The 24,705-nt window shown below is 43.2% G+C and overlaps 1 protein-coding gene across 1 annotated transcript; it reads left to right on the top strand.

Annotated features, from left to right (window-relative positions):
- The first annotated feature begins 462 nt into the window (after positions 1-462).
- Positions 463-21,053, top strand: LOC120065416 (actin-related protein 2-A). The gene is made up of 9 exons (XM_039016416.1): positions 463-598; positions 2,743-2,853; positions 8,370-8,585; positions 9,409-9,481; positions 10,330-10,466; positions 10,889-11,038; positions 12,757-12,902; positions 18,507-18,639; positions 19,248-21,053. The coding sequence occupies exons 1-9, from the start codon at positions 551-553 to the stop codon at positions 19,416-19,418; spliced, it is 1,185 nt and encodes a 394-aa protein (XP_038872344.1). The 5' UTR covers positions 463-550; the 3' UTR covers positions 19,419-21,053.
- The last annotated feature ends 3,652 nt before the right edge of the window (positions 21,054-24,705 follow it).

Genomic DNA, 24,705 nt, shown 5'->3' with positions numbered 1-24,705 from the left:
ACCATGATAGTTTGTTGGTGATGTGGATCAGCTAATGAAGTTGGCCACTAGAGGCCTCTTTCACCCCGGCTCTACCACTAGAGGCCTCTTTCATACTTTATGGTTGAAATATACTTTTTCTGAGAAAATATGCAAGAATTGAAGGTGCCAACAAATTTTACAGTAATCATAAGAATATTTAATTGTCATATAAAAACAAATCTGCTCTCCTCCCTCGACATAGATCGATCAACTTAACTGTTTTCGGCGTAGGCCCACCAGGCCACCACCTAAATGTATTGATAAAGCTTGCATTACGGATATTTCAACATTCTGATTGACACGACGCTGTCAATCATTGTGATTGTCGAATAGAAACGTGTATGGAAAGGCGTTGCCATATGTTATTGGCGGAATTTCTTTACTATCTCTACCCTGATAGGTGTGTGAGTAATATGGGCATGTGTCATACATTCCGGAAGAAGCCCTTTGCTAGAGCCGGGGTGGTGTTTTCCGCCTTGCCGAAGAAAGTTGTGCAAAGGAGGGCTGCTGGTTTCTGTATTCCAAGAAAATGGACAGCCAGGGAAGGAAAGTGGTGGTTTGTGACAATGGGACCGGGGTAAGTTTACAAACAGACCGTGTTCTATCGTCAAATTATGAGCGTTCCGGCTTTTGTGCTGTGCATTTTGGCAGAGGAGACGAGATGGGGAGGAACAGGAAGTAGCTCGTTTCATTGCTAGCTTGTTGTGTAGCCACGGTCTGGGTGAATTTATCTGTCAGCTTGTCAATTAGTTATGCATTCATTGAGGTTGGTGCATCTGTCAATTAGAGGTGGCAAGGTTAACACCGGTCGGTGGAATGTTTAGAGTACCGATTGTTTCCTCGAATTCGTGAATCAGTGGGAGTAGCCTTAAGTATTGTTATCGCAGCTGTCGGCTGCTCGTGCTGACATTGCGAACTCGAATCGTCTCGAGCTAGTTAGGTAGCTGGCCAGCAAGCTCAATAGCTAGCATTCAACCTTACAAATCGCAGTCTTATTGTTTCATAGCATGCTCCAGAGAACACTTAAATATCGTGTTCTGCCACATGTAGTTATATATTTTATTTCTTCGTCAGACATCATTACCCTACATTTCCATCCCTTGCTTCAATTTGATTGTTAGCTCAAACTAACAAGATGAGGGCTCACTGTAAGAAGTTGCCAGCGTCATTGTTAATTGCAAGGAAATGACGTGATCTATTGTTTTATTCAGTAACTCCACATTTTTAGATACTATTTGGTGTTGTTCACAAAGAATGATGATCCAGCATCTGTAGCCCCGCCCTCACCGAAACTTCTTTGAACTTGTAACAAGTATTTTACACTGCTACATTGTTGCATTGTCTGTTGCGTAAATGGATGAGGATTTGAACATATAGTTTTACTAAACCAGGCAGCAACAAACAAGTATCAAAATTACAGTATTGCTACCAACTGAGCAAGGCGAGTTAACCAACTAAACTTGTCTCGAGCAGTAGATAATGCGCATGCATCATTCTTGTACAGTGAGGAAGTCAGAAACCATTCTTCCATGTAAGGAGTTATCAGATCTATTGCAACTCTCTTGTAAAATATGTTTGTAAACATGAGTCATCCGGTTAAAATGGACAATAAATTACAATTTAATTTAAGCAGTTTTCACCTCCAACATTTTACCTTAGTATTTAGCCAGACTATTCATTCATCTATCTATTTATGCTGTTTACTTTATAAAAAAAAAATCGGTTCCATTCAGTGGTTAGCTGACTCTCTCCAGCTACCTACCGCAAAGAAACTATGCTGCTTACAGCCTTTGTTTTCACACTGTAAATAAAACAGCCTGATAGCTATTCATAGCTTGGAGAGTGTAAATGGGACATGCTGTACACTGTAGCCTACCTTCTGTCTTTATTCTTGTCTTTGAGTAACCCCTTCCTCTCTGAGCTGATGATGTCATGTCTACTTGATGATGCATGTCATAGACTTATTTTATTCTTCTTACCGGAAGGTTGAGAATGAGATGAGGTTGTTTATGTAACGTATGTGAAAGAAGGACGATTGTCATGAATCATTATGTAGGCCCAAAGAAAGCCCAAATGGATTTTAAACATGCATGGGAAAAGCGCTCGTATCGATTCAAGCGCTAGGCTATTCCTTGAAGCGAACGTCTAGTACAACCTAACAGGTTTGAATGAAATTCCCTGCATAGGTTCTCTATGTAACTTCCTAAGCATGCTGCACGTCAGGTAGTGATTGTGGGATGAAAACACTACAAATGCTGTAACTTTCTCTGTAACCCCTCAGAGTGTTCACAAACACAGTAGGGTGAAGTTGCTGTGGCTGGTCTTTGGTCAGTTGTGCAATTCCCCCACTAATGGTTAGGATTTGGGGAGGGCAAAGCTGATCCTAAATCTGTACCTAGTGGCAACTCAAACAGCACCATGTGACTCAGAGAAAGTAGAGAAGGCTCTAACTTCTGCCTAATAAACAAGACAAGGGAAGTGCGTTACTGCATTATTGATCAGGCTAGGTTGTATCAGAGTTAATGGACTAAAAGGTTTTCTTTTAAAGGAGTCTGGGCTAAATGCTTTGATCCAATTTCTAGTATTTGGCTATAGGGCTATTATTAATCTCTATTAATTTTGTAATTCTGTGTGCTATGAAAATGTATTTATGTCCTATGTTATTTACCAAAAATAATGTTTGTCACTGACCGTGCCTTTTGTCTCTCCCTTTAATCCTAGTTTGTGAAGTGTGGCTATGCAGGCTCCAACTTCCCAGAGCACATTTTCCCTGCATTGGTTGGCAGGCCAATCATTCGCTCCACAGCTAAAGTGGGAAACATTGAGATCAAGGTAACCTCACTTGTTTACTTCACAGGAATGTTAAATCCCTTTGATATCTAGACAAAAATATGTCTTTATTATTTACTCAAGAAAGTGTTAATAACCTGTTTCGAAGGGGGTCATATAAACATTGCATAATTTTTTAAAACAGGTAACATACTGTGAATTCTGTCTGAAATAGGTATTAGTATGTGTGTTCAGTGTAATACAGAATACTTTGTAAAATGGGTCCTGTTTTGTCATTTGTACCTATCATCTGGGGAAATGTAGTCAGTTGCACAATTGAATGCGTTCAGCTGAAATTTGTTTTCCGCTTTTAACCCAACCCCCTCTGAATCAGAGAGGTGCGGGGGGGCTGGCTTAATCGACGTCATCGAGGGGGTTAACTGCCTTGCCCAAGGGCCAAACTGCAGTTTTTTTCTACCTTGCCGGCTCGGATTCAAACCAGCAACCTTTTTGGTTATTTTATTTTTTATTATTTTACCTTTTTATTTAACTAGGCAAGTCAGTTAAGAACAAATTCTTATTTTCAATGACGGCCTAGGAACAGTGGGTTAACTGCCTTGTTCAGGGGCAGAATGACAGATTTTTTTACCTTGTCAGCTCGGGGATTCGATCTTGCAACCTTTCGGTTACTAGTCATACGCTCTAACCGCTAGGCTACCTGCCGCCCCACTAGGCTACTAGGCTACCTGCCGCCCCACTAGGCTACTAGGCTACCTGCCGCCCCACTAGGCTACTAGGCTACCTGCCGCCCCACTAGGCTACCTGCCGCCCCACTAGGCTACCTGCCGCCCCACTAGGCTACCTGCCGCCCCACTAGGCTACCTGCCGCCCCACTAGGCTACCTGCCGCCCCACTAGGCTACCTGCCGCCCCACTAGGCTACCTGCCGTTACTGGCCCAACACTTTTAACCGCTAGGCTAACTTCTTCATAGCCCTCATGAATATGACGTTTTCTTATTTGTGGAGATTTAGGGAAGTTCTGAAATGGCTGCAATGATTTGTGGAGCAGACCATGGTTCTAAGTTTTTCTTTTTCAGAACATGTAGACCTAGCGGGAGAATGGTGCACATCTCTTGATTTACAGTACTTTATGTTAGATTAAATGTTGCTTAGTCCCTCCACTGTGAAGTTGTTGGAGCAATTTTCCTGACACTTATCCTGGACAAAGAAGCTATTTCAATGGAGATTCTTAATTGACCATGCTTTAGTCCAGGACTAGCCTTAATCTGCGTTTGGGAAACCGGCACTTTGAGTTGAGTTTTTCACAGTATTGGAGAGTTTAAAAAGTATTTCCTCCATTGAGTGTCCTCTGGAAATCCAACACACTAGTCCCTATGGGAAACAAGAGGCTAATATTTACCATTGCTGGCTGAGTCCCAAATGGCACCCTATACCCTACATAGTTACTTTTAACCCTATGGGCCCTGATCAAAAGTAGTGCACTGCATAGGGAATAGGATGCCATTTGGGACGTAGCGCATGATTTGTTGATTTAGCCTGATGTCGCACCTAGTCTTGCTATCAGGTCGTTACACATTAACAATCACCTTTTGATAACATTGCAGCATTATATGAGAGGATAGGTGGTTTTTGTAGGACACGCACTGATTCACCTCTGTCCTTGGCTCCTCTGTCCTCCTCTCTCTCTCTGTTCTATCTTCTGACCCTCTGCTTCATCCCTCTCTTCCTCCCACCTCTCCTCCTTTTTTCCTGTTGAGGTAGAATAACAGAAAGATGGTAAGTGTGTATGTTTGCAGTGTCATGGGCCTGTCTCTGCTCAGACAATGAAATGGCTGCACTCGTCATCTCTCTGACAAGAATGGTCCTTTTCTTTTTATCTGTCAATTGTTTGGCATTGCTTCCTCATTCCCCCTCTACTACTCTTTCCCCAGTTTTCTGTGATGAAATGGTGTTCTGACTAACCTTACAAACTGTTTTACCCCTTTCTTGTTTTTGTTTTTTTACAAATCAACATGTTAAATACAGTGGTCTGAACACTGACAGACATTCATGGTCTTGTGATTTAAAAAAAAATATATATATTTTTGTTTCACCTTTATTTAACCAGGTAGGCCAGTTGTGAACAAGTTCTCATTTACAACTGCGACCTGGCCAAGATAAAGCAAAGCAGTGCGACAAAAACAAGTTATTTTTTTATTTTATTTAACTAGGCAAGTCAGTTAAGAACAAATTCTTATTTTCAATGGCGGCCTAGGAACAGTGGGTTAATTGCCTTGTTCAGGGGCATAACAACACATTTTTAGCTTGTCAGCTCGAGGATTCGATCTAGCAACCTTCCGGTTACTAGTCCAACGCTCTAACCACTAGGCTACCTGCCGCTGTTACACATGGGATAAACAAATGTACAGTCATTAACACAATAGAAGATCTGTATACAGTGTGTGCGACTGAAGTAAGGCAATAAATAGGTCATAGTGGCGAAGTAATTACAATTTAGAAATTAACACTGGAGTGATAGATGTGCAGATGAGGATGTGCAAGTAGAAATACTGGTGTGCAAAAGAGCAGAAAAAAAACTAATATTGGATGAGGTAGATAGTTGGTTGGATGGGCTATTTACAGAGGCTGTGTACAGCTGCAGCGATCGGTAAGCTGCTCTGACAGCCGATGCTTGAAGTTAGTGAGGGAAATATAAGTCTCCAACTTCAGTGATTTTTGCAATTTGTTCCAGTCATTGGCAGCAGAGTACTGGAAGGAAAGGCGGCCAAAATAAGGTGTTGGCTTTGGGGATGACCAGTGAAATATACCTGCTAGAGCGCGTGCTACGGGTGGGTGTTGCTATGGTGACCAGTGAGCTGAGATAAGGCGGAGCTTTACCTAGCAAAGACTTATAGATGACCTGGAGCCAGTGGGTTTGGCGATGAATATGTAGCGAGGACCAGCCAACGAGAGCATACAGGTCGCAATGGTGGGTAGTACAGTTGAAGTCGGAAGTTTACATACACTTAGGTTGGAGTCATTAAAACTCGTTTTTCAACCACTCCACATATTTCTTGTTAACAAACTATAGTTTTGGCAAGTTGGTTAGGACATCTACTTTGTGCACGACACAAGTAATTTTCCCAACAATTGTTTACAGACAGATTATTTCACTGTATCACAATTCCAGTGGGTCAGAAGTTTACATACACTAAGCAGACTGTGCCTTTAAACAGCTTGGACAATTCCAGAAAATGATGTAATGGCTTTAGAAGCTTCTGATAGGCTAATTGACATAATTTGAGTCAATTGGAGGTGTACCTCTGGATGTATTTCAAGGCCTACCTTCAAACTCAGTGCCTCTTTGTTTGACATCATGGGAAAATCAAAAGAAATCAGCCAAGACCTCAGAAAAAAAATTGTAGACCTCCAAGTCTGGTTCATCCTTGGGAGCAATTTCCAAACGCCTGAAGGTACCACGTTCATCTGTACAAACAATAGTACGCAAGTATTAACACAATGTGACCACACAGCCATCATACCGCTCAGGAAGGAGACGTGTTCTGTCTCCTAGAGATGAACATACTTTGCGAAAAGTGCAAATCAATCCCAGAACAACAGCAAAGGACCTTGTGAAGATGCTGGAGGAAACGGGTACAAAAGTATCTACATCCACAGTAAAACAAGTTCTATATCGACATAACCTGAAAGGCTGCTCAGCAAGGAAGAAGCCACTGCTCCAAAACCGCCATAAAAAAGCCAGACTACGGTTTGCAACTGCACATGGGGACAAAGATCGTACTTTCTGGAGAAATGTCCTCTGGTCTGATGAAACAAAAATAGAACTGTTGGGCCATAATGACCATCGTTATGTTTGGAGGAAAAAGGGGGAGGCTTGCAAGCCGAAGAACACCATCCCAACCGTGAAGCACGGGGTTGGCAGCATCATGTTGTTGGGGGTGCTTTGCTGCAGGAGGGACTGATGCACTTCACAAAATAGATAGCATCATGAAGGAGGAAAGTTATGTGGATATATTGAAGCAACGTCTCAAGACATCAGTCAGGAAGTTAAAGCTTGGTCGCAAATGGGTCGTCCAAATGACAATGACAATGACAGCAAGCATACTTCCAAAGTTGTGGCAAAATGGCTTAAGGACAACAAAGTCAAGGTATTGGAGTGGCCAGCACAAAGCCCTGACCTCAATCCCATAGAAAATTTGTGGGCAGAACTGAAAAAGCGTGTGTGAGCAAGGAGGCCTACAAACCTGACTCAGTTACAGCCGCTCTGTAGGGAGGAATGGGCCAAAATTCACCCTACTTATTGTGGGAAGCTTGTGGAAGGCTACCTGAAACGTTTGACCCAAGTTAAACAATTTAAAGGCAATGCTACCAAATACTAATTGAGTGTATGTAAACTTCTGACCCACTGGGAATGTGATGAAAGAAAAATAATTCTCTCTGCTATTATTCTGACATTTCACATTCTTAAAATAAAGTGGTGATCCTAACTGACCTAAAACAGGGAATTTTTACTAGGATTAAACGTCAGGAATTGTGAAACTGAGTTTAAATGTATTTGGCTAAGGTGTATGTAAACTTCCGACTTCAACTGTATATGGGGCTTTGGTGACAAAACAGATGGCACTGTGATAGACTGCATCCAATTTGCTGAGTAGTGTTGAAGGCTATTTTGTAAATGACATTGCCGAAGTCAAGCATCGGCAGGAAAGTCAGTTTTACGAGGGTATGTTTGGCAGCATGAGTGAAAATAGGAAGCCGATTCTTCTAGATTTAATTTTGGATTGATATCAATAGTAGCGAGATCATCATGAGAAGGGGAACATGTTGTCTGCTGTAGCTTCTCATGTTAAAAGAAACTTCCAAGCCTCCTCATAGCATAAAAAAACTACCACATTGAGCATGAGTTTGACAATGCAGTTCTCTGCCAATATGAGTGACCTGTTTGTTGGGCGGTAGAGCCAGGCCTATTCTGAGTTTGCCTATACTATAGGTTCTAGACATTTTCAATAGGATCTGCATCCCAATTAAACAAATGGATTCCGTTCTACTAAGTGTGCTCTGACTGTATGGCTGGAATCTCTATCTAATGTTGCCTTCTCTACCGCCTGCTCTCTGGAACAGGGCTGAAAGTATCGTCAGATCACTAAAAGCAACATGCCCGCAGAATGACTAGATGTTGACTGCAACTATAATAAGTGATGTTTGACTTTTTTATTGTGGCATGCAAATGTCCTTTTAGGGAAGTTCTTTAAGTTTGTTCTGTAGAGCATTTTAAGATGGTGGATGTCCTTTTGTGACGTTGTTACCTTCTTACCCAGAGCTTTCCATCCTCCTTTTTTTGTTGTATAGCTGTGGTCAGTTGCCATTGACACTGTGACAGTCGGTTTGTTGCTGTGGTACGTCAATGACTTGGGTGGTGGACACTGCAACTTTTCTATTCAGTGGCTACTGCACTATTGGGGTCCCTCCTAAATGGTGGTTTCATTTTTTTTTAAATGTCACGCCCTGGTTTTGACCCTAGTCTGATAAACTCGGATCTTTATCCCCTCCCTCCCCAGGACCTGATGGTGGGGGATGAGGCGAGCGAGCTGCGCTCCATGCTGGAGGTGAACTACCCCATGGAGAACGGCATCGTGAGGAACTGGGATGACATGAAGCACCTGTGGGACTACACCTTTGGTCCCGAGAAGCTCAACATCGACTCGCGCAACTGCAAGATCCTGCTCACCGAGCCGCCCATGAACCCAACCAAGAACCGTGAGAAGATCATTGAGGTGCGTATACATTTTTAAAAAGTGTTTCTTTTTGTTAACCCACGACTACTAAATATGTTGTCTGAGGACAGTTTCATTAACATGCTTTAGTTTTGAAAGTGTGTATTCTGGCGTGTACCCGGAACGGCTGGAGGAGATCTCTTGTAAGGCCTTTTATACGGTTCCATTGTGGATCTTAAATGATTCATCAGTCATAACAGTGATGCTCTGTGCTGAGGAGGCAGTAGCACTCCCGATAAGGAGGTTTATCTTGGAGTTGCAACTTGCCAGTCATTGTGACTAAGGCAGCAACGCTGCCTGGCAGACCTGGGTTCAACAAGTATTTGAACTCTTTCAAACACTTAGAGTTTGATTGAGCCTGTCTGGAGTTTCACATGGGTGGACATTGCACTTTTGGGACTACTCCATTGCTTCCATTGTGCAAGGCCAGGTCAATCAACCACAGCTAAAGTATTTGAAAGACTTGAACTGCTATTTGAACCCAGGTCTGCTGCCTGGCAACAGCTCCTCGGTGGGAGTCAGTCAGAGCCACTGTTATTAATGATTCAGGCTGTCCTCTGTGGGGTGGCCAGCCATGGCTAAGTTCTTTGAGAATAAGTCCTTTTCACCCATTTAAACTTCAGGTTTATGAACATGGAGGTCTATTCCTTTGAGTGGAAGTTGAGGTTAGATTTGTTGCGGTTTTCCTAGTGTTGCAAAATGCAAAAACAAAGCTAATTTGCTAAGTTACTGTTTAACTATAAATGCACAGATTTTTTTTTTTCTTGTTGCAGTAACTACACATTCCAGTGACATACTCTCGCACTCCCTACCTCTTTCCTAGGTGATGTTTGAGACGTACCAGTTCTCTGGGGTTTACATAGCCATCCAAGCTGTGCTCACACTCTATGCTCAAGGTAGGTTCTTTAAAACAAAACAAGGCCACTAGAAGGAAGGTAGGACACCCAAAACCAGTGAAGAGCACTGGGTACCTGAGATTTCACTCCAACGAATTGCAATTTAAAGTACCTTTCAGAACACATGGAGGAATGTAGGAGATTATACCCGGTAATTTGCTTTTGCTACGTTTCTACCATGGCAGCAACAATTATTTTGGGCTTATACTTTATTTTCCGGTACAGAAAGTACCAGATATTTACTTTACATTTTAAAATGGTTATTAGTTAGTAGTTACACAATAATAAGCTATGAGTTACTTGTTTGTTTCTTTGAGAAACAAATTAAACCAATTGATTTGGTACCAGATAGTTAACAATTATTTTAAGTAAGTACCAGAAAGTACCCATTGATACCACATCCTTTCCTACAGTAGTAAATACCTAGTATCATAAAATAAAGTACTTCCATTTGTACTGTACTGCTTGTATTTGTAACATCGAGGTCTTTCTCTGGGGGAAAAAATAAGCACAGCTGTGGAATGAGGGATGAAACAGGCTGTGCTAATGTGTGACCCTTTCAGTGGCAGGACGAGAGCTGAATATGCAGCATCACGTAGTTGAATACGTAGCTGTATACTTCTTGTTGTTCTATACTTTCATTGGCCCATGCATTTGTTTGATATTGAACCAATATATTATGATGGAAAACTCTTGACACCAACAAATTGGTAATAACAATTAATAAAAAGCTTTCCGTTTCAATCGAGTAATGACAGAAATGGTCTAATGTTGATATGGGCTTTGGAAATGGGGAATGTGTTTTCTCACTGGCCCTATTCTGTTGGCACTGCTGTGGTATTTTTTAGGTCTCCTGACGGGTGTGGTGGTGGACTCTGGTGATGGCGTCACCCACATCTGCCCCGTGTACGAAGGCTTCTCCCTGCCCCACCTGACCAGACGCCTGGACATTGCAGGACGGGACATCACACGCTACCTCATCAAGGTACACCCTCGTTCCCTACACGTGACTGTCTTAGAATGTCCTGTCCAGAAACCACTCCTAGCCCCTAGGCATGTGTAGATATGAGAAGACTGAATAACGCACTATGATGGATATTACACCTTGCCCATTGGAGCTACTACCATATATATTTATAACTATCTAGCCTAATTCTTTCAAATCTACGTAAGAGCCTAGGGGGAACTAACTAGGGTTTGATTCCCTCATGAGTATGTCTGATGACTTGCTAGTGGAAAGCAGTCGACTGTAAACCACACCTGTTCATTATTTCATGTTAAGATTTGTGATTAAGAAAGGTGACGATGTAAAGAGTATTGGAGTCTTTAAATTAGTTTTGCAGTCCTTTACAACTGAGATATCTGCAAACCAACCAAACACATCCCTTACCTCTGACCTTTATCCAGCTGCTGTTGCTGAGGGGCTACGCCTTCAACCACTCGGCGGACTTTGAGACGGTGCGCATGATGAAGGAGAAGCTGTGCTATGTGGGCTACAACATCGAGCAGGAGCAGAAGCTGGCGCTGGAGACCACCGTGCTGGTTGAGTCCTACACGGTCAGTAACACATTCCTACATGGTCGAGTCCTACACTTTCAGTTCTTATTGTACAAGTTTAGGTAGTACAACCTTGTTTCAGTGAAAGTATTTTCTCTTGTTGTTTTGTGCATTCTGAGGCCGACCCTGCTTTGTCATCTAAACAGCACACCAGATCAGCGTTGGGACTAGTTACTTGAAAAAGTAATATTACTAGTTACATTTAACAAAAGTAACGCGTTATGATATTACTTTGTGTGTAAAGTAACATGTTATATTTGTTACTTTCATGAATTTTTAAAAAAAAAATCTAATTGTTTGCTTGACTGTCGGATGGCGCAAGGTGAGCCTTGTGCGCTCTACCAAAGATGGGATACTTACTAACTCAGGTTTGATCACTAGTTACTCCTTTCATCTGTGGCGCTGCTTTCCTGTACTAGTCGACAAGTGCTGAGTTATATATGGGCTGCTTAATTAGCCGTATATACTGTAAGCCAAACATCTGTACAGATTTCCTATCTTTTCATTCAAAATCTTTCTCTTGAGCCGCTAGTACATAGAGATGTATAGAAGGCACGTTTGTCACTAGACGGGAAAACCTATAGGCTTTCTATCACAGAAGTGATCAAAGGCAAATATCAGAGGTGCACCCTCTATATATTTCTATGGACAGCAGCTGCATGACATTTCTCCAAACAGCCTTTCTCTGCTTGCTCGAGAATTACATTTGAGGAAACAATTTGAGATTGGATCATGGGAAACACGCGCCCGGTAGAGAGATGATTCTGGAAGTAACGCACACGTTGTTTGACAGTGTAACTGTAATAATATTACCCAATTTTAAAAAGCTACGAGTTACTTACATTACATAATCAGATTACTTTTGTATTACTTTTTTAAATAACTCATTACCCCAAACACTGCATCATATTCTACTTAGTCTTGCCTGGTAAGTGTGACAGCATCTTACACTGAGAATAATTAGAATTCATCTGTATTTGAGGCCTGGCTACATGGTAACACTGCCTCCTTGTGGACATAATGTATCATGCAGATCGGGTTATAATTTTAGAACAGTAGGAGCCATATTTAGTGTGGGAGGAGCTCTTGAACCAAGCTCTGGATGCCCCCAGGTTACTTTGCACAAATCCCTGCGCAACCCGGGTTCGATGGCCGGTAGGGGTTGGAGGTGAACCACGAAGGAACCGCTAGTCCCTGTGATGTAGAGGGAGTGGACGGAATTTTCCATGTGTGGCGGGCGGCGGCGCACCTCCCTGTTTCCTTGCCCAAATCCTGGAGAGAGAGGGAGAAGGAGAGGCGGAGGATGGAACAAGAGCACTACTGTAGCGTTGAAGAAACGACTCCCCCTCCCCATCCATGGGCGTGACATCATTTCCTGTACGACCCAGACTCCCACGCCACGTGCTGACCTGGTGTCTGTTTCCTCCTCTGGACTCCAGACTGGAGCCGTCAATGGGCCCTTTATGCTCCCTCCCACATAGTGTTCCGCCACGCTCTGTAAAAGGCCTACTGTCTGTCAGCCGGCTCCATCTGACCAGAGGGAGAAAGACTCTTACTTAACGTTGCCAGTTCCAAACATTGTCTATTGTCCATCTCTAGCCTAGCATTGCCTTCATATTTCCCTAGCAGTGTTCTAGCAGAAGAAAGCCATCAGTCCTGTCTTGATGTCAACTAAATGCTTTCCGATGTGTGAATGTTGTTCCCCTTTGTGTCCCCAGCTCCCCGACGGCAGGATGATCAAGGTGGGAGGGGAGCGGTTCGAGGCCCCTGAGGCTCTGTTCCAGCCCCACCTCATCAACGTGGAGGGAGTCGGGGTGGCAGAGCTCCTCTTCAACACCATCAATGCAGCAGATATCGACACCAGGTAACTCCATGGCAGACTCCCCCTATTTACTAGTGACCTAATCATTTCCAAACCTCTTTCCTTCCCTTTCACATTTTGCCATTTTCATTAGTTTACGTTCTAGACTTTGAGTGGATGCTCTTGAGCAGAGTGATGGTGTAGAACTGCATAGGCAAAACCCTTCAAAGGTCAGTCACTGTGCAGTGCTATGATGGAATCTGGGCTGTCCCCGGAAAACAAAATATCTTTGTCGACCAAGAGTCGTCTGTTCAAGCCACCCTTTGCCTTGATGACAGCTTTGCACACTCTTAGCATTCTCTCAACCAGCTTCATGAGCTAGTCACCTGGAATGCATTTAAATTAACAGGTGTTCCTTGTTCATTTGTGGAATTTCTTTCCTTGTTTAAAAACCTCTTAAGGATCGGCCCCTTTTTTTTACATTTTCGCCTAAAATGACATACCCAAATCTAACTGCTGGAAGCAAGGATATGCATATTATTGATACCATTTGAAAGGAAACACTTTGAAGTTTGTGGAAATGTGAAAGGAATGTAGGAGAATAACACAAGAGATCTGGTAAAAGAAAAAGAAAAAATGTTTTAAACCTTTTTTTGTACCATCTTTGAAATGCAAGAGAAAATCCATAATGTATTATTCCAGCCCAGGCACAATTTAGATTTAGTCCACTAGGTGGCAGCAATGTATGTGCAAAGTTTCAGACTGATCCAATGAACCATTGCATTTGTTCAAAGTTTTGTCAAGACTGCCCAAATGTGCCTAATTTATTTATTAATAACTTTTCATGTTCAAAACTGTGCACTCTCCTCAAACAATAGCATGGTATTCTTTCACTGTAATAGCTACTGTAAAGTGGACAGTGCAGATAGATTAACAAGAATTTAAGCTTTCTGCCAATATCAGATATGTCTATGTTCTGGGAACTTTTCTTGTTACTTACAACCTCATGCTAATAGCATTAGCCTACGTTAGCTCAACTGTCCTGCAGGGGACCCACCAATCCTGAAGAAGTTGCGTTTGAGCCAATCAGTTGTGTTGTGACAAGGTAGGGGTGGTATACAGAAGATAGCCCTATTTGGTAAAAGACCAAGTCCAGATTATGGCAAGAACAGCTCAAATAAGCAAATAGAAACGACAGTCCATTACTTTAAGACATGAAGCTCAGTCAATCTGTAACATTTTAAAGAACTTTGAACGTTTCTTCAAGTGCAGTTGCAAAAATCATCAAGCGCTATGATGAAACTGGCTCTCATGAGAACCGCCACAGGAAAGGAAGACCCAGAGTTACCTCTGCTGCAGAGGCGAAGTTCATTAGTTACCAGCCTCAGAAATTGGCAATTAACTGCACCTCAGATTGCAGCCCAAAAAATGATTCACAGAGTTCAAGTAACAGACACATCTCAACATCAACTGTTCAGAGGAAACTGCGTGAATCAGGCCTTCATCGTCGGCTTGCTGCAAAGAAACCACTGAAGGACACCAATAATAAGAAGAGACTTGCTTGGGCCAAGAAACATGAGCAATGGACATTAGAGCGGTGGAAATCTGTCCTTTGGTCTGAGTCCAAATTTGAGATTTTTGGTTCCAACCGCCATGTCTTTGTGAGATGCAGAGTAGGGGAACAAATTATCTCCGCATGTGTGGTTCCCACCGTGAAGCATGGAGGAGGAGGTGTGGGGGTGCGTTGCTGGTGACAGTCTGATTTCTATTTAGAATTCAAGGCACACTTAACTATTTGACTAAGGAGTGATGGAGTGCGGCATCAGATGAAATGGCCTCCACAATCACCCGACCTCAACCCAATTGAGATGGTTTGGGATGAGTTGGACTGCAGAGTGAAGGAAAAGCAGCCAACAAGTGCTCAGCATATGTGGTAACTGTTGGAAAAGCATTCCATGTTACCTCATGAAGCTGGTTTGAGATAATACCAAGAGTGTGCAAAGCTGTCATCAGGGCAAAGGGTGGCTATTTGAAGAATCTCAAATTATATAAAATAGATTTTGATTTGTTTAACACCTTTTTTGGTTACTACATGATTCCATGTGTCATTTCATAGTTTTGATGTCTTAACATTTTTTTTTTCACCTTTTATTTAACCAGGTAGTCTAGTTGAGAACAGGTTCTCATTTGCAACTGCGACCTGGCCAAGATAAAGCAAAGCAGTTCGACACATACAACAACAGAGTTACACATGGAATAAACAAACATACAATCAATAATACAGTAGAAAAGTCTATATACAGCATGTGCAAATGAGGTAGGATAAGGGAGGTAAGGCAATAAATAGGCCATGGTGGCGAAGTAATTACAATATAGCAATTAAACACTGGAATGGTAGAATGTGCACAAGATGATTGTGCAAGTAGAGATACTGGGGTGCAAAGGAGCAAAATAAATAAATACAGTATGGGGATGTGGTAGATCGGATGGGCTATTTACAGATGGGCTATGTACAGGTGCAGTGATCTGTGAGCTGCTCTGACAGCTGGTGCTTAAAGCTAGTGAGGGAGTATGAGTCTCCAGCTTTAGTGATTTTTGCAGTTTGTTCCAGTCATTGGCAGCAGAGAACCAGAAGGAGAGGCGGCCAAAGGAAGAATTGGCTTTGGGGTTGACCAGTGAGATATACCTGCTGGAGCGCGTGCTACGGGTGGGTGCTGCTATGGTGACCAGTGAGCTGAGATAAGGCGAGGCTTTACCTAGCAGAGACTTGTAGATGACCTGGAGCCAGTGGGTTTGGCGACGAGTATGAAGCGAGGGCCAGCCAAGGAGGGCGTACAGGTCGCAGTGGTGGGTAGTATATGGGGCTTTGGTGACAAAACGGATGGCACTGTGATAGACTGCATCCAATTTGTTGAGTAGAGTGTTGGAGGCTATTTTGAAAATGACATCGCCGAAGTCAAGGATCGGTAGGATGGTCAGTTTTACGAGGGTATGTTTGGCAGCGTGAAGGATGCTTTGTTGCGAAATTGGAAGCTGATTCTAGATTTAATTTTAGATTGGAGATGTTTAATGTGAGGCTGGAAGGAGAGTTTACAGTCTAACCAGACTGGTTTAACCAGGTATTTGGTTTAACCAGGTCTAACCAGGTATTTGTAGTTGTTCACATATTCTAAGTCAGAACGGTCCAGAGTAGTGATGCTGGACGGGCGGGCAGGTGCGAGCAGTGATCGGTTGAAGAGCATGCATTTAGTTTTACTTGCATTTAAGAGCAGTTGGAGGCCACGGAAGGAGAGTTGTAGGGCATTGAAGCTCGTCTGGAGGTTAGTTAACACAGTGTCCAAAGAAGGGCCAGAGGTATACAGAATGGTGTCGTCTGCATAGAGCTGGATCAGAGAATCACCAGCAGCAAGAGCGACATCATTGATGTATACAGAAAAAAGAGTCGGCCTGAGAATTGAACCCTGTGGCACCCCCATAGAGACTGCCAGAGGTCCGGACAACAGGCCCTCCGATTTGACACACTGAACTCTATCAGAGAAGTAGTTGGTGAACCAGGCGAGGCAATCATTTGAGAAACCAAGGCTGTTGAGTCTGCCAATAAGAATGTTGTGATTGACAGAGTCGAAAGCCTTAGCCAGGTTGATGAATACGGCTGCACAGTAATGTCTCTTAACGATGGCGGTTATGATATCGTTTAGGACCTTGAGCGTGGCTGAGGTGCACCCATGACCAGCTCTGAAACCAGATTGCATAGCGGAGAATGGGTGGGATTTGAAATGGTCGGTAATCTGTTTGTTAACTTGGCTTTCGAAGACCTTAGAAAGGCAGGGTAGAATAGATATAGGTCTGTAGCAGTTTGGGTCTAGTGTCTCCGCCTTTGAAGAGGTGGATGACTGCGGCAGCCTTCCAATCTATGGGAATCTCAGAAAATATGAGGGAGAGGTTGAGCAGGCTAGTAATAGGGGATGCAACAATTTTGGCAGATCATTTTAGAAAGAGATGGTCCAGATTGTCTACCCCGGCTGATTTGTAGGGGTCCAGATTTTGAAGCTCTTTCAGAACATCAGCTATCTGGATTTGGGTGAAGGAGAAATGGGGGAGGCTTGGGTGAGTTGCTGTGGGGGGTGGAGGGCTGTTGATCGGGTTAGAGGTAGCCAAGTGGAAAGCATGGCCAGCTGTAGAAAAATGCTTAATTATAGTGGATTTATCGGTGGTGAGTGTTTCCTAGCCTCAGTGCAGTGGGCAGCTGGGAGGAGGTGCTCTTATTCTCCATGGACTTTAGTGTCCCAGAACTTTTTTGGAGTTTGTGCTACAGGATGCAAATTTCTGCTTGAAAAAGCTAGCCTTAGCTTTCCTAACTGCCTGTGTATATTTGTTCCTAACTTCCCTGAAAAGTTGCATATCGCGGGGGCTGTTCGATGCTAATGCAGAACGCAACAGGATGTTTTTGTGTTGGTCAAGGGCAGTCAGGTCTGGAGAGAACCAAGAGCTATATCTGTTCCTTGTTCTACATTTTTTTTGAATGGGGCATGCTTATTTACGATGGTGAGGGAGGCACTTTTAAAGAATAACCAGGCATCCTCTACTGACGGGATGAGGTCAATATCCTTCCAGGATACCCGGGCCAGGTCGATTAGAAAGGCCTGCTCGCTGAAGTATTTTAGGGAGCGTTTGACAGTGATGAGGGGTGGTCGTTTGACCGCAGACCCATTACGGATGCAGACAATGAGTGCAGGCAACTATTCTACAATGTAGAAATAATGAAAAACCCTTGATGGAGTAGGTGTTCTAACTTTTGACTGGTAGTGTATATGGATGATTTATAAAGCCAGGCACATTTTAACAGTTAGGCGATTGATTATAGACCTAATTAAGTTTTTCCTCTCTCCTCACTTTTCTTAGACAATTAAGGTAAGGGCTGTTTTCTCGTCTGCTGCCTCCGCCCCATTGTTCTCAACACCAATATGCTGGTTAACTTTGCAAAGGTTTTTATTTATTTAACCTTTATTTAACTAGGCAAGTCAGTTAAGAACAAATTCTTATTTACAATGACGGCCTACCACGGCCAAACCCTAACCCAGACGACACTGGGCCAATTGTGCGCCGCCCTATGGGACTCACAATCACGGCCGGTTGGGATACAGCCTGGAATCGAACCAGGGTCTGTAGTGAAGCCTCTAGCACTGAGATGCAGTGCCTTAGACCGCTGCGCCATAGAAACATGGTCTAGGCAAAGGTGCCAATTCAGCAGCGCACTAATGTATACAATTTCAGCCTCCACAATGGATCATTCCACTCAGACAGGCACGAATCAGACGGGGGTCTTATACACCATGATTTTTATTTCTAACACTTTTTTTTGCTCGACTAAAGAAATCTTGGTTGACCAGCAGCCTATCGACCGACCAGTCGACTAAATGGGGTCAGTCCTAGATGAATTCAGATTTTTTTCTTTCTCTGTATTGTATTTTTTCTTCTATTCTCTACATCCCCTTTTCTCTCCCCTAAACATTCTTACCTTCTCTCCTCCGGGCTGAATTCTACAAACACATTGTGGCAGAATGTTCGCTTTTCCTCTCTCCATGTCACCTTTGTTATTAATCTCCATTCCTCATCCTTCCTCCAGGTCTTCTCTCCTCCCTAAACGTCTCTTCCTTCTCTCCACAGGTCTGAGTTCTACAAACACATAGTGCTGTCGGGGGGCTCCACCATGTACCCCGGCCTTCCCTCTCGACTGGAGCGTGAGCTCAAGCAGCTCTACCTGGAGCGCGTGCTGAAGGGAGACGTGGATAAGCTCTCGGTGAGGACAGACACAGAACGCTATTTATATCTTTACTTTGAAGTAGCTTGCTTTAAGTACATGTCATATTTAATTGTTGCTGTTTTTAGTGCAGGTTTCACTGTCCAATATTTGACTTTTAACAGATGGATCAACTACTTACAGATATTTAACAATCCATTTTCTCGCTGCCTTAATTTCATCAGCCACCAGGTGGCGGTGTTGCCCTAAATTGAAATAGTGTACACAACACAAGTAATGTGCTTCTTCAGACACTGAGAGTGAACTATCTTCGTCATGGGACCATGTTTAAATCATGCGCTCGACAAGAAAATTAAAATATGTCTCATTGTTCCTCATTCATTCCTTTACATGATTGCTCAATTTGGCAACAATATCCATTTCAGCATTTTCAATGACAGGCCTGCTGGTTCAGTTCATGTAATTATTAGATGATTTCACACCTATTTTTAGTTAAGGTTGTTAAGACACCAACATACATTTTTCCTTCTCTTCTTCTGTCTCTGCCCCTTTCCTTATTTCTCCTCTTCCCCCTCTTATGCTCTTGCTTTCCCTTCTTCTCACACTCTTCCCTTCCATTCTGTCTCTCCTTTCCTGCTCGTGTGCAGAAATTCAAGATCCGCATCGAGGACCCCCCTCGGCGCAAGCACATGGTGTTCCTGGGCGGGGCCGTGCTGGCCGACATCATGAAGGACAAGGACAACTTCTGGCTGACGAGGGAGGAGTACCAGGAGAAGGGGATACGTGTCCTGGAGAAGCTAGGGGTCACCGTCAGATAAACCCCCTCCAAGATGCACATGTCTGGGCTAAGTCTGAAAGGGCACCCTATTCCCTTAGTGCACTACCCTATGGGGTCTGGTTAAAAGTAGTGCACTATCTAGGGAATAGGGTGCAATTTGGGATGCGGCCTTGGTCTTCTCTCCCGCCCTCCTCCTCCACTTGATATCCATCTATCGCTCACCTCATCTTCTCGACGCGGTCATCTTTTTTTACCACCTGTCCCAGATTCGCTCACTCACTCTCTCCAAGGGCATGTTGGGACAGACTGGTGGGGTTAGGTGGGGTTGGGGAGGTGGGAGGAGATGGATGAGATGCTAACAACGCGTCTCCTGGGAATAGTTTAAATCATGTTGCCCAACTTATTCGGTCAAAACACGATCCCAATGGTGAAGTCAATTATTATTAGGGATTCATTTATAGAGGGGGTGTTGGATTCCCCTGTGTTGTGGGCACGGGGTACACAAGGGGCCCCCATCAAAGGCAAGCTGCCCTTCTTAAATCCACCCTTCTGCTTATCTTCGTCTTTTGTCCAGTCTTAATCAGCAGGGGGATTGCTTGCTCCTCTTGAGACCCTCGTAACGAATGGGTACACACTCTGTTTATCCCCGAGGTTAATTTAAGGTTGTTTTAACATTGGGAGGTCAGGGGATGATGGTGGGTTAGAGGGCAGGTGGTTTTTGGGGCATGTTTCTCCTTCTCACAGGGTCCACCTGCCCACTTGTCCGACTCCCATATCCAAACAGTCTGTTGTCATCATGTGTTGTAAGGGGGATGTGATGATGACAAAAAGAAACGGTTGGCCTTCCCTCACGATAAAAAAAAAAGGCATTTCATTCCACTGATGGCAAAATATTTGCCATGCATTCAATTCCAATGAGGACTGCTCAGCCTTTTCTTTGAAGTCACGTTTTGTGTTCACATTCATTTTGCTGATGCGTTTTCCTTTTGGGGGAGAAGAGGTTTTGCCTTTCGTTTTGTCAGACATGTTATTTGTATGGTTTTGTGTATTTTTTTTGCAGTGCATTACTCACGTGTTTTCTCGTAAAGAGTGAGGACGTGTCGTCCTCATCATGGCTGTTGGACACACGAGTCCATCGGTTTTTAAGGTCTGGGTTAGAGTTTTCCCTCCAACAACAGGTCTAGGATCTCTATCCCAGGCCTATCCTTAACCATTGTGAGCTCAACAATATATCAGACCTAGGACCAGTTGTTAAGGGCGTACTGAACCGTAACCTGTTTAGAGAGGAAGTCATTCTGAGACCAGTAGGAACTCTCCATAGTCTCAGCTCCAGTGAAGATACATTTTTTGAGATCAGGTGTTATTAGGGGTGGGGATTTGTTGGGGGTGTTGAACATTTTTGTAATATTAATAACAATTTGGGTGTCGGTAGACATGGAGACCACATAAAAGCTGGTATTTAAGGTTTTCCTTTTTTGTTTTTCATATGTATATTGGAGGCACTTACACAATTGTGTATGTATAATTTTCTTTTTTGACAAAACGGTCATCCAGTGCCAAGTGCAGTTATTGTAGCTGGATCTTATTTTTTGGTAGCTTTTTTTCTTCTCTTTGTTTTTGTTCATAGCATAACTGCCTACCGCTGATTTAAATAAAGCAACGTGATTTATAAATACCTGGTGGTGCTCTGTCTTTGAGATGTAGCATGTGGTTGCCATAAATACTTGTGACATTTTCGTCGTTGTCGGCAGTGATCCTAAATAAGACCGAATTAGAAGGCAGATGAATTGCCTCAAAAGAATGAGTTGGTACATTCGTGTACGGATGCATGGGCATGCTGTGTAACTATGTGGTCATATTTAGAATGAAGGCTGCAGAGAACAAGAATGTGAGTGGCTTCTTCTTGAGTGTGTCAAATTTTAATCGTCACATGTTCGTGAACAACCGGTGTAGACTAACAGTGAAATAATAATAAATACACATGAGTAACAATAACTTGGTTATACACACAGGGTACCAGCACTGGGTCCATGTGCAGGGGCACAAGGTAATGCAGGTAGATTTGTACATATAACTAGGAATAAAGTGACAGATGATGATAAACAGTAGCAGCAGTGTATGTGATGAGACAAGGTTAGTGCAAAAAGGGGCAATGCAGAGAGTTAAGTAGTTAACCAAATAATTATCCGGACTCAATATTTAGCAGTCTTATGGCTTGGGGGTAGAAGCTGTACAGGGTCCTGTTGGTTCCAGACTTGCCTTGCGGTAGCAGAGAACAGTCTTTGGGTGGCTGGAGTCTGACAGTTTTTGGGGCCTTCTGACACTGCCTGGTATAGATGTCCTGGATGGCAGGGAGCTCTGCCCCAGTTATGTACTGGGCTGTACGCACTACCCTCTGTAGCACCTAGCGGTCAGATGCCAAGCAGTTGCCATACCAAGCGGTGATGCAGCCAGTCAAGATGCTCTCAATGGTGCAGCTGTAGAACCTTTTGAGGATCTGAAGGCTCATGCCAAATCTTTTCAGCCTCCTGATGGGGAAGAGGCATTGTCGTGCCCTCTTCACGACTGTTGGTGTGTGTGGATTTCATGGCTACATTTGTGACTGCTACGGGGCGATAATCATTTACACAGGTTACCTTGGTATTCTTGGGCTCGGGGACTATGGTGGTCTGCTTGAAACATGCAGGTATTACAGTCAGGGAGAGGTTGAAAATATGCAATGCAGTCACTTGTGAGCTGGTCAGCGCATGCTCTGAGTACGTGTCATGGCAATCCGTCTGGCCTTGTGAATCTTAACCTGTTTTAAAGGTCTTACTCACATCCACTACGGAGAGCGTGATCACAGTCGTCCAGGAAAGCTGGTGCTCTCATGCATGGTTCAGTGTTGCTTGCCTCAAAGTGAGCATAGAAGGCATTTAGCTCATCTGGTAGGCTCGCGTCACTGGTCAATTTCCCTTTGTCATCCGTGATAGTTTGCAAGCCCTGCCACACCCGACCAGCGTCAGAGGCGGTGTAGTAGGATTCGATCTTAATCCTGTATTGACGCTTTGCCTGTTTAATGGTTCGTCGGAAGGCGTAGCGGGATTTCTAATAAGCGTGCGGATTAGTTCCAGCTCTAGCCTTTACCTCAGTGCGAATGTTGCCCATAATACATGGCTTTTGGTTGGGATATGTGCATACGGTCACCGTGGGTACGACGTCGTCGATGCACTTATTAATGAAGCTGGTGACTGATGTGGTAAACTCCTCAATGCCATCTAATGAATCCCTGAACATATTCCAATCTGCGCTAGCGAACCCGTCCTGTAGCTTAACATCCGCTTCATCGGACCACTTCCGTTTTGAGCACGTCACTGGTACTTCCTGTTTGAGTTTTTGCTTGTAAGCAGGAATCAGGAGGATAGAGTTATGGTCAGATTTGCCAAATCAAGGGCAAGGGAGAGCTTTGTATGTGTTTCTATGTGTGGAGTGAAGGTGATCTAGAGTTTTTTTTGCCTCGTTGCACATGACATGCTGGTAGAAATGAGTGCCTTCAGAAAGTATTCATACCCCTTGACTTATTCCACATTTTCTTGTTACAGCCTGAATTCAAAATGGATTAAACATATTTTATGAAATACATACATATTAATTTACATAAGTATTTACACTCCTGAGTAAATACATGTTAGAATCACCTTTGGCAGTGTTTACAGCTGTGAGTCTTTCTGGGTAAGTATCTAAGAGCTTTGCACACCTGGATTGTACAAAATGTAAGCATTAGTCTTTTTAAAATTCTTCAAGTATTGTCAAGTTTGTTGATCATTGCTAGACAGCCATTTTCAAGTCTTGACATAGATTTTCAAGCCGATTTAAGTCAAAGCTGTAACTAGGCCACTCAAGAACATTCAATATTGTTTTGGTAAGCAACCAGTGTATACACAGTGTACAAAACATTAGGAACACATGCTCTTTCCATGACAGACTGACCAGGTGAAAGCTATGATCCCTTATTGATGTTACCTGTTAAATCCACTACAGTCAATGTAGATGAATGGGAGGAGACCGGTTAAAGGAGGATTTTTAAGTCTTGAGATAATTGAAACATGGATTGTGTATGTGTGCCATTCAGAGGGTAAATGGGCAAGACAAAAGATTTAAGTGCCTTTGAACGGGGTATGGTAGTAGATGCCAGGCGCACTGGTTTGAGTGTCAGGAACTGCAACGTTGCTGGGTTTTTCACGCTTAACAGTTTCCCGTGTGTATCAAGAATGGTGCATCACCCAAAGGACATCCAGCCAACTTGACGCAACTGTGGGAAGCTTTGGAGTCAACATGGGCCAGCATCCCTGTGGAATGCTTTCAACTTCTTGTAGTCCATGCCCTGATGAATTGAGGCTGTTCCGAGGGCAAAAGGGGGTGCAACACAATATTATGAAGGTGTTCCTAATGTTTTGTCCACTCGTTGTATTTGGCCTTGTGTTTTAGGTTATTATCCTTCTGAAAGGTGAGGTTGAGTGAACCAGGTTATACTCTACGATTTTGCCTGTGCTTAGCCGTATTCCATTTATTTTTTATCCTTAGTCCTTGCTGATGACAAGCATACCGATAACATGTAGCCACCCCATGCTTGAAAATATGAAGAGTGGTACTCAATGTGTTGTGTTGGATTTGCCCCAAACATAACGCTTTGTATTCAGGAAATAAAGTTAATTTCTTTGCCACATTTTTTGCAGTTTTACTTTAGTGCCTTATTGCAAACAGGGTGGATGTTTAGGAATATTTTTTTATTCTGTTCTTTTAACTGTCATTTAGGTTAATATTGAGGAGTAACTACAATGTTGTTGATCCATCCTCAGTTTTCTACTATCACAGCCATTCAACTCTGGAACTGTTTTAGTCACCATTGGCCTCATGGTGAAATCCCTGAGTGGTTTCCTTCACCTGTGGCAACTGAGTTAGGAAGGATACCTGTGTCTTAGTACACCATCCAAGGTGTAATTAATAACTTCATCATGCTCAAAGGGATATTCAATGTCTACCCCCCCCCCAATATGTGCTCTTTGCGAGGCATTGGAAAACCTCCCTGGTCTTTGTGGTTGAATCTGTATTTGAAATTCACTGCTCGACTGAGGGACCTTACAAATAATTGCATGTGTGGGGTACAGAGATGAGGTAGTCATTCAAAAATCATGTTAAACACTATTATTGCACACAGTGAGTCCATGCAACTTATGTGACTTTATAAGCACATTTTTACTGCTGAACTCATTTAGGCTTGCCATAACAAAGGGGTTGAATACTTATTGACTCAGCTTTTTATTTGTAATTCATTTCTAAATATTTCT

Source organism: Salvelinus namaycush, chromosome 2 (assembly GCF_016432855.1).
Source record: "Salvelinus namaycush isolate Seneca chromosome 2, SaNama_1.0, whole genome shotgun sequence".
In the NCBI taxonomy this organism is placed as follows: Eukaryota; Metazoa; Chordata; class Actinopteri; order Salmoniformes; family Salmonidae; genus Salvelinus; species Salvelinus namaycush.
The sequence above is the reverse complement of the archived record's forward strand: the minus strand, read 5'-3'. Positions and strand labels throughout refer to the sequence as shown.

What these genes read in the sequence shown, in the direction of transcription:
- LOC120065416 (XM_039016416.1), top strand. Translation starts at nt 551, where the DNA reads ATGGACAGCCAGGGAAGGAAAGTGGTGGTTTGTGACAATGGGACCGGG. An exon ending in TGCTGGTTGAGTCCTACACG is followed by an intron (nt 11,039 to 12,756) that starts GTCAGTAACACA and finishes TTGTGTCCCCAG; the next exon opens with CTCCCCGACGGCAGGATGAT. An exon ending in GAGACGTGGATAAGCTCTCG is followed by an intron (nt 18,640 to 19,247) that starts GTGAGGACAGAC and finishes GCTCGTGTGCAG; the next exon opens with AAATTCAAGATCCGCATCGA.